This window comes from Anastrepha obliqua, chromosome 5 (genome assembly GCF_027943255.1).
Source record: "Anastrepha obliqua isolate idAnaObli1 chromosome 5, idAnaObli1_1.0, whole genome shotgun sequence".
Classification (NCBI taxonomy): domain Eukaryota; kingdom Metazoa; phylum Arthropoda; class Insecta; order Diptera; family Tephritidae; genus Anastrepha; species Anastrepha obliqua.
The window spans coordinates 68077344-68095687 of record NC_072896.1 but is presented as its reverse complement, the minus strand read 5'-3'; the positions used below and the strand labels follow the sequence as shown (position 1 = coordinate 68095687).

At 36.5% G+C, this 18344-nt stretch overlaps 2 protein-coding genes across 2 annotated transcripts; one reads left to right on the top strand and one right to left on the bottom strand.

The window, feature by feature from the left end:
* The first annotated feature begins 7939 nt into the window (after positions 1-7939).
* Positions 7940-9722, top strand: LOC129247746 (peroxisomal biogenesis factor 19). The gene is made up of 6 exons (XM_054887024.1): positions 7940-8182; positions 8279-8414; positions 8474-8690; positions 8785-8871; positions 8938-9101; positions 9158-9722. Exons 1-6 carry the CDS (start codon positions 8131-8133, stop codon positions 9402-9404), a joined length of 903 nt encoding a protein of 300 aa, XP_054742999.1. The 5' UTR covers positions 7940-8130; the 3' UTR covers positions 9405-9722.
* Positions 9723-9756: 34 nt separating this feature from the next.
* LOC129247745 (probable ribosome production factor 1) lies at positions 9757-11240 on the bottom strand. Its single transcript, XM_054887023.1, has one exon. The coding sequence runs from the start codon at positions 11091-11093 to the stop codon at positions 9849-9851; it is 1245 nt and encodes a 414-aa protein (XP_054742998.1). The 5' UTR covers positions 11094-11240; the 3' UTR covers positions 9757-9848.
* Between the last annotated feature and the right edge of the window lie 7104 nt (positions 11241-18344).

The window sequence follows — 18344 nt, the reverse complement described above, 5'->3', positions numbered from 1 at the left end:
CACTCAAAACAATCGGCGACAACGTTGATTATTATATCAATAACAATGATGTCGACGTATGCTGCCTCAGCGAAATCTTCTCATTTCAAGTGTCAAACAGTAGAAAATTTTTCAATTTCAAAATCAGCAAGAAAAGCAGAGCGGACGGTTATGGTGCAGTGGCCATAGCCATACGAAAAAACAGCAAATTCAAAAGAGCGGCATATCAAACAGGTCCGGACATCTTATTTATCAAAACAAAAAACCTAGTCCCCAACTTGACCTTCGTATCAGTCTACTTCCCGCCCAGTAGGTATCTCCACTGGTGACTTTGAAATAGAAAGTTAAAGGCTTCTAGGATTTTTAGAAGGCTGCCAAAATGTTATCATCGCGGGTGACTTTAATGCTAGAAGCAAATTGTGGGCTAATACAATAGACACAGGAAAAGGTAAAAAGCTAGCTAGTCTCATTCTCGGTTCAAAATTTGTATGCTTAAATGATGGCAACATCACTTTTAAAAAAGACCTAAAGAGTTCAAATGGATCGGTGTTAGACCTTACTCTTGTTTGCCTAGCCAAAAATTGTGCTTGGAGAGTCCTCCCCTTTCCTCTCGGAGGCAGCCACCATCTCCCAATCGTTTTGGATATTGAAACGGTTTCGAAAAAACAAGTTAAATTTATCGCCAAAGAGAAAAGAAAAGAAAAGAAAAGAAAAGAAAAGAAAAGAAAAGAAAAGAAAAGAAAAGAAAAGAAAAGAAAAGAAAAGAAAAGAAAAGAAAAGAAAAGAAAAGAAAAGAAAACGGTTAATGGCAGCGTCCTTCAAAAAAAGTAAACAACTCTCAACGCCGGAAAATCTTGATATTGCCCTGCAGGGAACAATGGAAATCCGATGTAAAAAAAGCAAAAAAAGAAAAGAGAGAGAATAAAATTGATGAGATCAATCACAACTCAAACGCCACTGAAGCTTGGTGCTTTGTTAAATGTCTGAAGGGGGTAAATGAGTCATCTTCCGATTATAGTTGGAACGATGACAAAAATAAGGACACTGCCATGAATGACTCCTTTCTTTCCAAGGAAATAAAAGAGTCATGGAGGAAGATCAAGATTGTACCGATACCAAAAAAAAACAAAGATAACATATGTCCGACTACAGAAACTTCAGACCGATTTCGCTTATTTCGGTGTTCACCAAAACAATCAACCTCATGATCAAGGGACGGTTGATGAAATTTCTTGAACGGGCGGGGACCCTCCACAAGAGAACCTTTGCCTACCGTAACAATAAGTCGGCGGCATTGAAAATTCGTACAACTGCGTAAAAATAAGTAAGCTTCAGGAAATCCTTCACGAGGCTGGTGTCAATGAACACTACACATCCTGGATCTGCGACTTTCTGTCGAAACGGGTTCTGAAACTGGGCAAGGAGTCGACTTTTGTGGAGGATGGGCTACCGCAGGGAAGCTGACTGTCCCCACTTCTGTTCAATGTTTACACCCAATTGTTGCACTTAGTACAAGATGATAAAATCTCAGTGTTCCAATTTGCTGATGATTTTGCTCTAATCGCCCATGATAAAGACTTTGCGATCGCAGAAGCGTATTTGCGCCATAAAATAAGGATGTTTGCAGATGCTGTAAACGAACTGAACTTATCCTTTAATATTGATAAATGCAAAGTAATGTATATTGCTAAAGGAAACAAAAAGACGGTAAACATTGAACATGACAACTGTGCAGTACCACAAGTAAACAAGTTGAAGTTCTTGGGGACGGTCATAAATAACTCGTTAACTGTGAGGGACCACTAGACTAAGGTTGTCGGTAAATCTCTCAGTAACTCAAACCTTTTTAAACTGTTGACTACGGTCAGGGCAGGATTGCACCCGGAAGCTGCACTTAAATTCTACAGAAGCTTTGTCAGATCTAAACAAGGATATTGCAGAACAACCACGGCTCAGGCCAATAAAACCACTGTAAAAAAAATCACAACATTCCAGAACACCTTCCTGCGCAGGTGTCTAGGAGTTCCTCCCTCGACCCCTGTGCCCCTTCTCTATGCAGTGGCATATGAACTTCCACCTGAGGAGTTGACAGCGAAAGAAATTCTAAAGCTTAAACAAACGAACGAAGAGTTATTCTCACTCAATTGAACTGAGAGTAATCCTGGCCTTAAAAAAAGTTATAACTTTGTCTTTTAAAAATTCTCAGGTGTTTTCTTAAATACCAAATGCCCCGATCCCATCAGCAGACATAAAGGTTTAAAAATTGATCTAAAGACGCTCCCTAATGTTAAAAATCAGGTATCCACACCTGAAATGAAAGCTATATTTGATGAAAGATAAAATGGTATAAGAGGAATGGCTTTAGCATATTGGCAACCAATGCTTCTGTAGGCCATCGGCTGTGTTGTTTGTTTTGCTTAGAGAGACAGAACACAAATTCCGAATAGACCTTCCAACGTCGTCAACCTTTGGGCAACTCTGGGCCATCCTGAAGGCTACTGACATAGCTCATGGGCACAATGAAGAAAGCCTTGCAATTTTTTCTGATAATCTAACCGCTTGCAAAATCTTAGCAAAAGACAACTCAAACAACTATTGCGCTGCCCTACTAAATCGCAGAATCCTAGATTACAAGCTTCAAAATGTTCACATTATTTGGACGCCGGGCCACTCTGGTATACAAATAAATGAAAAAGCTGACTCTATTGGACTCTGTTGCAAAAGAGGCCGTCGACACAGGGCTGCCATTAGAAGTAAATTTCGCGGTTGATGAAGCACTAAGTAATATCAAAATGAACATCTACAGAGAGTGGTTTCACAGGTTTAATGAGTTCTCACAAAGTAATCCCAACCTGTTTCACAAACTGACTGACAAAATTCTCTCTAAACCATGGTTTAAAGGTCTCAAAATTGACGTTCCAGACATCAAATTGTGCCATAGAATCATCGTAGGTCATACCTATGACAATGAGTACTTGCACAAAATTAAAGTTGTAAACACACCACTCTGCGGATGCGGCGGCACCGACTCCTCCACACACCAAACTTTTGATTGTAACCTTCTTACTCATCTAAGATCCAAACCAGAGAACTGCAGCGGTGTAATGTTACTGCTTGCACACCGCTTCAATACTCTGTTTTTCTATAACTGAAACGCAAAAATTCCACAAATAAAATTTCAAGACCACTACTCATACTCAAACGCCAAGTGATTTGAGCTCAAGTATTCATTTCCATGACGGTCAAATGCAAAACCTGCTCTCTTTTTGTTCGATCTTCACAGTACATTTTCGGAAAAACTGCATGCATTTGAGCGGAAAGCAAAAGAGCGTATACTCGAGTGTTCGATTTGAAAGCAATCGTATATTCAACTTCGGCTAAGCGGCGTGACGATCGGCGTGAAATCTGTCAAATGAGGAAAACACCGCAAACACCGCGTCGTCATCCCTTGCAAATAGTGAGATTGTCTGCAGTATAATTCATAGCAGCGCCCGGAAAAAAAGGATTTTTATACATATGTAGCAGTATTTTTATTTTGCTTTTTTCTTTATTGAAGCAGTGATATTATTTTATTATATTATTGTATATTACTATTAATTATGATAGAAAATAAAAGCAACTTTAAAATAAAAATTGAAAACCAAATTCATTCTTTTACAAATTACTTATCGTACAAAAACAAATAATAATTTTTCTTTTAACTTACTTCTAAAGATACTTATGCGTAAAGATATAAAGAAATTTTCTCAGCAATAAAATTTGAATTCTCCGCCATTATAAATCTTTTAAAAATAAACATATGTGATTATATATTAATATATGTACATATCTGCAAGTAGAGTGATTCGTGCCCTTTGTTAATGCAATGCCGACGAAAACAAAGATAAAAAAACATAAATAAGAAAGTGGACTCCTTCGAGTCCTAATCATTTATGTATTAAGTGAACGCGCGATGGCATAGATATTTTTTAGCGGTACTCTTTTGCTTGTGTGTTATGATCTATTTGTGCAGGCGGTGTTTTCAGTATTTTTGTCATTCGGTAGCGGTCATATGCAGCACCGCATAGCCGAAGTGATCGCACAAGCGGTAGTCAGAGAACGTTAAATATAGAGAATTCTCACGAGCTACGAATAGTGTGAATTGTCAAAAATGAAGTGAAACCGCGAACACTATTTCACCTCGCTTAACTCGACAGCGGGGAAGTTCTTAACAGGGCTGATTACAGTGAATTATGTACAAGTACATTGGCTCTGCTCAGTTTTTGGTTTCTGTATGAAATCAAATTGACGAATGCCGACGGCATTTTGCAAGGCATTTGCTTGTGCATTTTTATGTTCCCTTGGTAAACGAAAATTTATTCAATTTGTATTTTCAAACAAAGGTGATGAAGAAAAATGATTGAAATTATTATATGCGCCAACATTTCAAATCAAAGTAACTTTATATTTTGATTTAATTTACCTCTCACATTTTGGTATGTGCGTTTTAGTAAATTTAAAACTAAACAAATTTGATGAAAATTTTTACTAATATTTTGAGTCGAAATTAATTCATAGCATACAAGTGTTTTGATATATCGACATATGTACATATTTACATTTGAATATGCATTTTCTGTTCCTTTGGCAAACCAAATCTTTTTCAATTTACATTTTATTACAGGGAATAATAATATACATACATTTGTATGTATGCATTTTCTAGATAGTATAAAACTTTAAAATAAATAAAGGAAACAAAGAAACGTATTTGCATATATGGGACAACTAAATTCAATTGCATCTTTATTAAATATACATATATATGTTGCACGCATATGTGTGCACTGCAGCAACATGACCTACCTCACGGGCATCGCCTTATATTTCATGTAAATAACCTACAGAGAACGTTAAATATAGAGAATTCTCACGAGCTACGAATAGTGTGAATTGTCAAAAATGAAGTGAAACCGCGAACACTATTTCACCTCGCTTAACTCGACAGCGGGGAAGTTCTTAACAGGGCTGATTACAGTGAATTATGTACAAGTACATTGGCTCTGCTCAGTTTTTGGTTTCTGTATGAAATCAAATTGACGAATGCCGACGGCATTTTGCAAGGCATTTGCTTGTGCATTTTTATGTTCCCTTGGTAAACGAAAATTTATTCAATTTGTATTTTCAAACAAAGGTGATGAAGAAAAATGATTGAAATTATTATATGCGCCAACATTTCAAATCAAAGTAACTTTATATTTTGATTTAATTTACCTCTCACATTTTGGTATGTGCGTTTTAGTAAATTTAAAACTAAACAAATTTGATGAAAATTTTTACTAATATTTTGAGTCGAAATTAATTCATAGCATACAAGTGTTTTGATATATCGACATATGTACATATTTACATTTGAATATGCATAACATATGTATGTACATAATTTGGATGATTTGGAGAAATTCAAATATATAGGTCATATTAAAAAGCTACCTAACATTCTTTGCTTCTAATCACCAACAAATTCTTATCGACTGCTGCTAAATTTACATAATTCAGCCCCTCACTGTTAATTTTTGTTGAAAAATCTGTCTATGGTGAATTGTCTTCGCGAGACGAGTACCCCTCGAAAATGAACACTTTCCAGTCATTAAGACTTCTCTATATTTAACGTTCTCTGCGGTAGTTATAAACGAAGCAAAGACTGAACAAAGAAAGACTCGGATGTACAAACGATATACATAGAACATTTACTGCTCTGTTCCGGTTCTGCTCAGCGCAAACACCGCTTAGTTTGCGTTGGTCGTACATATTGATACCGCTTTTTTTGTGAGTGGATCGCAAGTCAGAAAAATACAACCGCTTGCAGTTCTCTGACACAAACATCATATATTTAACACCCATAAAGACTTTGAATACGCATTTAAATTTGCATTTAATCACAAATCATACACCCCCATCACGTCATGAATTGATTTTATTCATGATGCTAATATCACATATTAAAGTGAATTTTTCTACACACCAGTAATCTCAATTACATATACATAAGTAAAAATTTTCAACTCCCTACGTTGAAAACTCTAGCGATTTGTGGAAGTTATTCCCGCCAACTTCGTCAAAGCACAAAAAAAATTAATAATAACTTTAGTTTTGATACTTATATTGTATGTACAGCGGCTCAATAAAGAACTCGGGCACACAAGTGATATGGTTTTAAATAAAAAAAGAAATATATATTAAAATGCAAATCTAATTGCGTTTATGTGTCACATTTATTTTCGTTCTTCAAGCGTATTTTTCAAAACTACAAAAAGCATAAACAAACTTCAACTCATTCGTACATAGAAAATACAAACATAAAAACTTAGTAAAATACATGACAAAAAAGAACTCAGACATTTATACAAAATAGAGTTAGACAACTGATATTTAAGAAAAAGAAATATAATTAATATTTAATCGGTAAGCCATTATATTTTTCACAGCATTCAGTCTTCTTGGCATGGGTTCGACGAGCTTCTTGCATGTTAAAGGATCTATTTTCCCCCACTCTTCTTTTTATATCATCTTCTAGGTCTTTCTTGTTCCTAATAACATGTTTTTTTCAGTTGGTTTTCCCAATGGACCCACAGATGTTCAATTACAATGATGTCTGGAGATTGTTCAGGTGTTTCAAGTACTTTAGGGCACTTGTACATAAGCCATAGACGGACATCAAGTGCCTTATGCTTGGGACCGTTGTCTTGATAGTACTGGAAATTGTCTTTAATTCCCAACTTTTCAGTGCTTTGGACCAAATTTTCTTTCATAATTGATAGGTATTGTTTGTGATCCATATTGGCGTTAATGAAGCACAAATTTCCAGTACCAGCAGCGAACATACAACCCCATAGCATTACCGGTCCACCCCAATGTTTAACTGTTGGACGTAAGTTTTTTTCAGCAACCCTTCATTAGGTCTTCTCTACACATATGATTGTCCATCTGACCTAAATATGTATGTATGTTAAACTTACTTTCATCTGCTAATAAATCGTGCTTCTAGAACTCGAAATTCTTATCCCCATGACGTTTTGCGAATTTTTTTCTCTTGTGTCGGTTAATCTCGTTGATGAAAGGTTTTTTTCGTGCAACTCTTCCGTTATAATTATTCCTTCGCATCACTATACGTATGTATAGTCTACTTTTTGGTGTTGCAGTTAATATTAAGGTCTTGGGCGAGTTCTGTTGCGAGCTTAGGTGTGCTCAAACTTGGATTTTTCTTAATTTGTTGCACTATCCACCATTCATCTGCATCCGAAAACAGTTTTGGTCGTCCCGAATACTTTTTATTTTTACAGGATTTTGTTTCTTTGAAACGTTTTATTACGTCGTATATAGTTGAATGGAGTCTATCCACTATTTCTGCGATTTCCCTCTTCATGATGTTTAATAATTAAATTTCTGACTTGAATTGAGCTTTGTCCACGCTGTCACAAGGCATGACTTAAATTTTATTTTAATTTATTACGTTTGGTTCTTTCTTTGCACTGTTCTACCGAGAAAATTAATTGAGGGATCCCTCGTTTTAAAATGCCAAACAATCGCAATAACGCCAAATGTCCGATTTCTCTTTTATTTTATTCTTTATAGAATAGTATTTATGCTTCATATACATTTGAATCAGTAAAGAGAAAAGAAATACATAAATAATAACGCAGACTTGAACCTGAATTCAATATCGATTTAAAGCCTGGGCTAAAATCTCATTTACAATATCGCCATTTCATTCGACTCGATGTAACCATTTATTTTATCATATAAAATGTGGCGAATCCCTCACTATCATGGTGAACAGGCGATATCCGTTACTAGCGGATCTTCAATTTACAACTCAAAAAAAAATTTTCTTTAACATTTGCGGTTTCTCATTTCATGTTTTGAATTTGGGCCTAAAAATTGTTTTGCCATCTGGCAGCATCACTTCCCCAGATGGACAACGAGTAGCAGATATGACGTGAAGTGCAGTTTTGTGCGATTGTTACGCACACATATTCCATATTTGCATACATTTTATATCATTAATTAAAAATAATAAAAGGGCTTGAGCTTTGGAAAGCAAGAAAGCCAATAATAATAAATAAAAAACTACAATCTAATTTGAGTGAGAAAAAAACAGCTGCGGCAAAAATGGCAGAAAATAAACAGAACGACAAGAAGGAACTTGATGATTTGCTTGACAGTGAGTCCAATGTGCACGTCCGTCATAATATGGGCGTTTTAAATTATATAATGAAATGAGTCAAATTTAACAATAAATGATTGTCTATTCTCGCAGACGCTTTGCAAGATTTCGATAAAAACAACACATCTGTCAGTGCAGGTGATACAAGCAAAAATGTGACTGCGAATGGGGCGGTGGGTAGTAATGCCTCGGATGCCGGTACAGCTGCAGATCCCGACGCATTTTTTATGTAAGCGCAAATATTGTGAAATAAAAAATAACATTTTCACACAAATATATTGTTCGCAGTGAACAAGCGAATGTCTTAGCGGAACGCATGCAAACGCTTTTCGGTGGTCCGAACACACCCAGCGGTGAATTACCACCACTGCCGCAAGATCCCGATCAAATTTTGGCTGGATTCAAAAAAATGGCCGAAGCGGCAGCTATGACCTTGCAGGGTGAGAATCCAGCAAGTGACGAAGAAGTGGCCAAATATTCTGACAGTATAGCTCAAGCACTTAAGGTATGCGAGATTGTGCATGTGATATTGCGAGAAAGCACCTGACAAACTAAACTAAAAATGTGTTAATTGCTAATTAAAATTTTTGCATATTTAGGGTCTACAAGAGGGTTCGGAAAATTTAAGTGCGCCGGTTTCTGAGACAGATGTCGCTAGCATGTTTAATGGGCTGAATTTAGAAAATGTAATTTTTGAATATAAATTAGAAACTAAAATAATACTTATACTTGATTGCTTAATTTTTGTATAGCCTGGAGAAAGTGAAAACAATATGTTCCTACCGTTTATGGAAGGTATGATGCAAAGTCTACTGAGTGCGGAAATATTGTTGCCAAGTATTAAAGAGTTGGTTGAAAAGTACCCGAAATATTTCGAAGAGCATGGTGACAAGATTAGCGCTGAAGATCGAGATAGGTAGGAATCCGACCTATTGCAATTATTAGTTCAATACTGAGTTATTCGTTTTTTAGATATGAAAAGCAATTGGAACTCTACAAAGTGCTAGAGAAACAGTTGGAGGCAGAAAAACAGGACGATTCAGCAGCCGTTAAGCGAGAAAAATTCAAAGCCGTATTGGACCATATGCGTAGACTGCAGGAATTTGGAAACCCGCCAGAAGAAATCTTGGCCGAAACGGCTGGCGATTTGCCAATATTAGACCCAAATTTAGCAGGTGGCGCTGGTGCTGGAGCGAACCCTCAATGTCCTATGATGTAGTGGGAATACTTTTTATAACATAGTAGGTGTAGATGGTATGAAGATTGCTCGTGGAATACATGAAGGCCAAACACCAAGATCCGTTACGAAAACGCAATTCTTATATAAATTAGCATTTTCAGTTATTTAATTTGGCAATAACATTTTTGTTGTTGTTTTTGGCAATACATTTATCCTTTACATTAATTCAAATTATTTTCGTTTTAGTTTGTTGAATTACATTAGGTATATCATTTACTGGTTTGATGTGTAATATGAAATACTAATAATACATATTTATTGTCAATGTTTTTGAATGAAAAAATTAACTCGTATTAAATACACGAATATTTTGATAAAAATACTTGTAAACTTATGGTGAAAAAAACAGTAATGTAAGTGATTTATTTATTTTAATTTTCAAATTCTATATTTTGTACAATTAATTCTAACCAGAGTAAAACTTCATAGGAAGAAACGACGTCGAGAAGCCTCCATTGCATGCCGTTTGTTTGTAATAATCCATGAGTAATCCCCTGTTTTGCTGTCGAATAAACCCTCCTGGAGGGAACGTAATTTCAATGTAAAACGTGGTCCTAATTCACGTAAATTTACACGTTTTCCTTCTTTTGTGAACTCATACCGATGATGTCTGAAAAATATATAATCGCGTTGATTGTGGAAAGTAACTGCACGTCGTCCTTTAAACTCAGGATCATGGTGGAACAAGGCACCCAACATACGGCCAACAGTTAGACCTAGTCTTGTGGTAAAGTTTGTCAATATTACTTCGGGTCTATGTTTCGTTATCTCTTTATGATTGCGTTTAATATCTGATGTTAATTTAACATTAGATACTTTAAAATGCGCCGTCGGTCCATCTGGTAGATGTATTACAAGCAGACCATTAGGTTTGCGGCGGTCCTCATTGATGATTACTACATCAGTGTACTCCTCGCGTATAGCACTCTTACATATATTTTTAACCGAAGATCTATTTCGTATTTTAACTAGTGCATTCGGAAATATGCGGCTTAGTTCCAGGCCAAACTTTCTGGTTTTTGTAACAGGATTATCGGCGTAAGTAATCAATACTTTCGGCTCATAGCTCCGCTGAAAATATGAACTAAAATCGTCCGTTTCTAATTCTCGACGTAATTCCTCGTTATCTGAGTCATCTAAATTGGTCACCGTCGTTTGATCTTTTTCTCGTAAGCTTTCTATAGTGTGACCAGGATTTGCAGGTAATCCAGCTTTACGCCGTGCACGTCTTTCTTTCATTTTTTGTTTATGTTTCTCTTTTTTCATTTTCCGATACAGTGCCATACGCTGGTCCTTGTTTTTAATTAGTGCCAAAGGATTTATAACGGGTATACGAACTTCTGATTCAATTTCTTCATCATCACTTTGACTTTCGACATCGTCATCACTTTTATCATCGTTCTCATCATCCGCACCTTTACTTTTAGTAGTTTCTTTACTTTCATCTCCGTCATCCATATCTTCCTCCTGTCCATCAGTATCATCTCCCGCAGAAGCTGTTGCAGTTTTGGATTTTATCGTAGACTTCTTAGCCTTGCTGGTGGAAGGAAGGTTCTGTTCATAACTCGAGCTACTCTCGTCGAGTGCTCCTATTGCTTGTGGCTCTTCTTCGTCAAAACTAGAGTCACTATCGGAATCCATAACATTGTTTTGCGGCTTCTTTTTCATTGTGGATGTTTTGTTTTTCACTGTTTTTCAACAAAGTTAAATTTATTATAAATATATAAATTTGCGGCACGTGTGCGAATATGTAAACTTAGTAGAACTGTCAAACTATCTCCGAGTATTGGCTAGTATCGATAGTTGGAAATATTTAATGATATATCGATTGTTTTGAGATTAGCGATACTATCACGCCAAACAATCGGAAAAATTCGGTAATGCGTAAGTTCGAATCTCATGCATAAAACACCGAAATAATAGAACAAGTTTTTTCTAATAGCCGTCGCCTCTCGGCAAGCAATGGCAAACTTAGGAGTGAATTTCTGCCATAAAACAGCTTCTCATAAAAATATCTGCCGTTCGGAGTCGGCTTAAAACTATAGATCCCTCCATATGTGGAACAACACCAAGACGCACATCACAAATATGAGGCGGAACTCAGCCAAAAATCCAAAAAAAGTGTAAACGCCAATTATATATATTATATTATATATATAATTAATTATCCTAATTATATATATATATTATATTATATATATAATTAATTATCCTTATTATATTTATATTACACAAATCAAAACCAAATACAAAAATACTGGCAATTGTCCTTATTTCATAGCAATTGCCGTCGCAGTGAGTTTTGTTATTGCATCGGAATAGTGCTGCCAATCATGACAAAACCAGTTTTTATAATAATTTTATACCTGGAAAAGGGCTGGTTAAAACAACATTAACCCGCAATGAAGGGTTCAAACCATGGGGCCCTGAAACAAGGGAAAACACAACGACTTCACTTGTTAGGTCAAGTCATCCATTTAGCTAGTTAATATAAATATGATTTGTCCGAAATCGCTTAGGAGGTTACAGTGCCACTCAAGAAAGGGAAAAGTTTAATACTAACGAAATACTCATTGATTTGGAGGACAATTGACAGTTCAGTCACTAATAAAGTTTGTTTATTTTTATTTGGTGCGAATGTTTATTCGGGGCTAAAAACATATATGCTTATCCAGGAAAAAAACTTATTCATAACGAGTGATTTATAGTGCTGTTGGCGATGGATTGTCAGAAGAGGAACCTGGGAAGGCGGTATGGCTGGTATGTGAAAATAATCTGTTATAATTACAGGCGGAGCATTCAGCCAAATAAACTTATCCACATTTAGTACTCTATCATGGCAAGTGCAGAGAACGTAAATTCATAGAGAAGGCGCAGTCCCGGCCCGTTCCTCCTAACAAAATACGGGTAGGAAAGCACAAGTTAACAGTAGGAAATTAATTAATATGGCTGCCGGAGAGAAATGAGAGGGAGAGAGTGATACGCAATGTAAAAAAATGTAGTTTACATTAGCTTACATTTGCTTGCGTACAGAACAGAGTTGTTCATTTGATATGTCCATATGATTTGTATGCATGTTTACAGATTTGTTCTTTTTGGTTTTTTTATAAAAATTGCGCGTAATTTAGGACATATGTATGTAATTAAGTTATGAAAATTGCGCGAAATTTTATGTATGCATGTTTATATACATATATTAGCAAAGGACATATTTATTTTAGGTTTACATATATGAAAATTGCGCCAAATATTGGAAAAAATGTTTGATTGCATTAGATTTGATTTTGATTGGATAAATGTATATATGTACATACATATATGAAAATTGCGCCAAATATTGAAAAGCTCTTATGATTGCTTGTAACCAATTGAACTTGAATGCGCACATTCTCATTATTTTATTTACATATTTATAAAAAACTTTTGAATTTAAAGGATCGGGTGTAGGATAATGCCGTATGGGTAATTTGAAGCCAAGTATAATGATTTATTTAATGAAACTTGGTGCCTAAGGATAAAGTTATACTTTTTGCGTTTCCTAGGGACGAAGAGACCCGTAAGAATTGGGCCTTGGCTTGCAACGTGCAAGTGCCAAGCACTGACAGGGTTTTTATTTGCCAACGCCATTTTGAACCCACATTGGTTACAAAATATAAACTCTTGAAAGGGGCTTTTCCTTGCTTCAATTTAGAGCCAGTAAATAGAAGTCGCTCGCCTAGTGCTGGCTCTGATTGGGTTTGCCCGCCCGTCACTGCAACTTATTGTAGGGTAGTTAAGCAAGTAGAAGAAGATTTAACTCTGGAAGAGTTTGAGAAATATTCGATATTAGAGGAAAACAGGCAGGCTAGTTATAGTAATCAGATCTGCGTGGACTTAGAAACCACAACCACTCGCAAAAGGTTTGCTCAGTCTGCTCGCTATTATCAGAGCAACGCGGTCAAATTAAATAAACGTATTGAGGAGCTTGAAAAAGAAAATAATGACCTAAAAAATAAATATTCTGAGTTGTTGAAACGTGCAATAATTGCGGAGGAAAGTTGTAGCAACTTTTGCAAAATGATCGTCAGTACCAAAAAAGGTTGGTATAATGAGGACGAAAAGACATTGGCTCAAAATTTGAACTATATGTCCACTAAAGCAGGTTTTTGTTTACCACACAAATCATCGCTTTTGCGTTGGCGCCCCATCAGGTATGTTGTTCCAGGTTTCAATGCCAATGTCGTTAACAATTTAAGCAAAATTGCTAGCAAAATGTCCGGCACAGAACGCATATGCATTTTATTATTTGATGAAATTAGCATCAAGCCGGATCTTACTTATAATATAAGTAGGGATATAATTGATGGGTTTGTGGACCATGGGGAAGGTCAACGTCAAAGCAGAATAGGGAACAAATGTTGTTTTTTTATGGTTAAAGGGTTGTGCTCTAAGTGGAAGTATGTATTTTCCTACTATATTTCCAAAAATGGTTTTAATGGTACAGAGCTACATCAAATTGTAATGAGTAACATTTTATTTTTCAGGGTTTTCTCCGTCTTTCAGATTTTTCTCTATCTTTCAGGTTTTCCTTTTATCTTATTTTTCAGGTAGCACCTGAGCCTAGATTTTTAAACCACTACAATTTTCACTTAATCACGACAATAATTTAATTCGACAGGATTTCCTTACAAAATCAATATATTCGTTCAGCTAAATCAAATGAATATCTGCATATGAAAAATCGTTCATATGGACGTGCAAAAGCAAACACGCATACACATAAATACATGCCTACAAACTTCCATAGACATACATACATATGAGGTTGCGAGCACTTGCGACAGAAATCAAGAAATCCAGCGCGCATTCATAGGCGCAGCGCACATTCATTGGCACAGCATTGTACATATACACATATTTACATACATATATTGATGCATACATATGTACGGAGCCGCGGTCACTCCTCGACTTGACAAAAATTCAAGATTTACCAAATATTGGCAAATAATTCAACGCGAAATATTCCAATATTGACTATTTTCGAATGGTCGTGAAAATTGGCATATGGGCGGCTCGTTTTATGAATGAAAGTACTTTGCTCGTAGAAATATGAGCTCGAACTTATCAATGAATTTGTTTTTGTTGTGCTTTTTAATATTTGAAACTGTTCAGCGCCGTCGCGGGTAAATAATCATGGCCGCAGCAGCTACGCCTAGGAATGCATTTTGTTCTTGTAGTCGCTAGGCTTAGAATTTTAGTTTTGGAAGCATACACATGTAGGTAGAGGCATAAAGTAGGTATGTGCGGTTATATTATATGTATATACGAATATTCATTGTTTTGCTTAGAATAGAAACATTTGCGTACATAAGTACATTGTCCCAACATATGTATTCATATATGCATATATACATATGTACATATGTTTATGTACGCGAATGCCATTTAGATGAGTTTTTTTTGCATATGTTAGGAATATGTTTGCATACGTTTGTCTATTTGCTTTTGAATTTTTTATATGTAGATACATATGAGCTGTGTTTTGAGGCAGGTCAAGATTTTTTTCTGCCCACATGAATATGGATGGTAGATGTTATATCTATTTACCATAGTATATGAATATATGTATGTAGATACATATGGATATAAAAATTTAAAAAGGACACATATTGTTGAATAATAACCGTTGATGCAAATGAATGGTTTACAAAGCCAATTTTTATGTGAATATTTTGAAATTATTTTGATAATGCACTTAATATCAATACAATTTAGTTAATTAGATACTTAAAATTTCACATTCGTGCATGCATATACTTAGAATTAATTTATTCATCTCACAAGAAATAATCTATTTGCGCATGCAAAATGCCTACGGGAAATAAGCATGAAAAATAAATGTGATTTTTGCATACATACATACATATGTATATTAGAAATATGTTTGCATACGTTTGTCTATTTGCTTTGAATTCTTTATATGCAGATGTGTATGAGAGGTGTATGAGCTGGGTTTTGAGGCAAGTCATGTTTTTTTCTGCCTACATAAATATATGGATGGTAGATGTTATATTAATTCAACACTTTACTGAATAATAAACCTTGATGTAAATGAATGGTTTACAAAGTTATTTTTTGTGTTATGATATTTGAATAATTTTGATAATAGACCTAAATTCAATACAATTTAGTCAATTAGATACTTAAAATTTCATTTTCATGCATGCATATACTTAGAATTATTATTACTATTATTTATTAGAGAAATATGAAATATAACACTAACTGATAGAGCACTCTAGCTACTTAGGCCTACGATGCTATTGCGTTACTTAGAATTAATTTATTCATCTCACAAGAAATAATGCATTTGCGCATGCAAAATGCCGACGGCAAATAAGCATGAAAGAAAAATGTACAAGTCTGCTGTTATTTTCTTTTCCCTAACATCAAATCATGGCATTTTACATTTCAATGCAAACGCTATATTTATTTCTGTTGACTACGCTCCGCTATGTTAACTCTCTACTGTTAACTTCCTACCCTCGTTTTGATGTGTTTTGACATTTAACCTGTCCATTCGTTCCTGCGCCTTCTCTATGAATTTACGTTCTCTGGCAAGTGCTTAGTGCATTATTGGCACTCTGTACAAAGAAAAAACAGACACAAATTCAGAGAAAACGAAAAGTTTTCAGTTCGAGTATATATAAATTCATAGAAATATTTTGTTGCTACTAGGAAATAGTAAAGCCATGCTTTCATCTAATGCCATTGTCATCTAGCCAAGTAAAAAATGTAAAAAATCAACACAGCCGAAAAAAGCGGATCTTGTGGTAGTTTCGTCATACTTATCTTAACATTTTTTTTCGATTATAGCACATGAACGATATGTTTTTTGACGTTGGCTATGGCTGAGAACTGAAATAGGTAGGTAGGTAAGATGGCAAGAGTACCCCAGGTACACTACAAGTAGCACTTACGTGCCGTTTTGATACCATAAAGTGGACCACTACCTATGAAAGGATTAAGGAAGGAGATAAGACCGTCTACAGCCATCTAGTGCTGTTGATGTAGCGGAGGAGAGAAAAGGGATCTAGGCTGGAGAATTTCATCAAGTCATCCCCAAAGGGGACGCTGAGGAATCTCAAGCGCCTAGCCGCCAAAGCCGGACATCTGCAGAGAAAGTGTTCCACAGTCTCTTTCTCTGTAGGATCCCCACAGCTTCTGCAATGGGGGTTGTACGGAATTCCAAGCTTCTCCGCGTGAGTGCCGATCACCCAGTGGCCAGTGATCACCGCAATGAGTTTGGAAATTGAATGGCGGGGGGTTCCCATCACCTTAAGCGTTCTGTTTATATCGTATTGAGGCCATAGTGCTTTTGAAATGGCACACGATGAGACAGACCTCCATCTGTCTTGCGCTTTTTTTAGAAAGAAGTTGTGTAGTTTCCCTTTAACGACGGCCAAGGGGATACCGATGTCTGAGAAGAGGGCAGCTGAATTCGGTTCTGCCGCCCCCTTCCTGGCAAGCTCATCGGCAATTTCATTTCCCTCTATATTCCTGTGCTCAGGAACCCAGATGAGGGAAATGTTTCCTGCACGTTCGAGGCGTTTAAGTTCCTCCTTGCAGGAGTTCACGAGAAGAGAGCTGCAATACGGCGACGACAGTGCCTTGATTGCAGCTTGGCTATCGGAAAAAATTTTAATGTCTCCCTCCCAACAGCGATCCCGAAGCATTTTGCATGCCTGTAGGATCGCGAAGACCTCTGCTTGAAAGACGCTGCTTGTCTCCGGCAGTTTATAGGAGACCGAAATGCTGGCTGATTTGGAGTAGACCCCCGCTCCCACTGCAGACTCCATTTTGGATCCGTCAGTGAAAACAGAGAACTGAAATAATTTGTTTCGATTTGAAAAAATTGTTTGTATCGGGTGTTTTTGAGCTTGAGAACCTACAATTGCAATAGATAGATAGATATACTATATGAGGTGCGACCACATAGTCTTTTGTGGCCCCTGGTCATCACAGCACCTCATCTCTGCCTGCAATTAGCGAAGATGTTTCAAGCTTCTCAGCGCTTCGAATTCGATCACCTTAGTGATTATCATCTCTGGATATCTGGGTGAGAGGGAGCTGCAGCTTTAGCACTTCCTTGTTTTTAGATGACATCACTTTACCTCTCCGAAACTTTCCCTGGTAATGTTCAGCAGGGTGCGCTTGGCTGATTGCTGACTGACTATATGAAGCGGTGTCAGCTGGAGCATCACTTCCGTTGCAGCTGTAGGGCAGGTCCGCTTTGCGCCCGTGATGCACACGCATCTAAGCACTGAAGCTTAGTTAGCACTGCACACACTGTCGGGAGAGTTATTCTCGATGCCCAAGCGTCCGCTCCAAATCTCACCATTGATCCTATAGTCATACAAAACAGGACTATTGTTGTAATGATTTTTTTGAATCTGTCCGTATGGCGCCAATGGTGGCTTGAATATTGCAATAAATCGGTTGTTAAGTGGGGTGTATGGCAAGTTGCGCCGTCAAATGTCGTCGGTGTTGAGCTCATTAATTTTTGACGATATCGCTCGCCATTCACCGTAATGGCATCTCCTTCCGCTAATGCTCTATAAACTTCGCGTTCAGATTTTTTTCCAAATACATTTCCACAATTTGCAAATGACAGAACAGAAGTGTCAACACAATTCGCTATTCTCAGCTGCCAATCCATAGTTATCGATATCGATAGTTCTCGTGCAGCTAAAAAAACACCAGATAGTTTTAGACTATTCTCCCTCGACGCTTGAAGCCATAGATAAACGTAATTATACCAAATGGGACGCTTAAATAAGATTATCAGCATTCGACCTCACCATAACTTTCTAAAAAAAAAATGCAAACAATTCAAGTTTTCCTCGGGGGAACTTTTAAATACGTAGATCCGCGTTT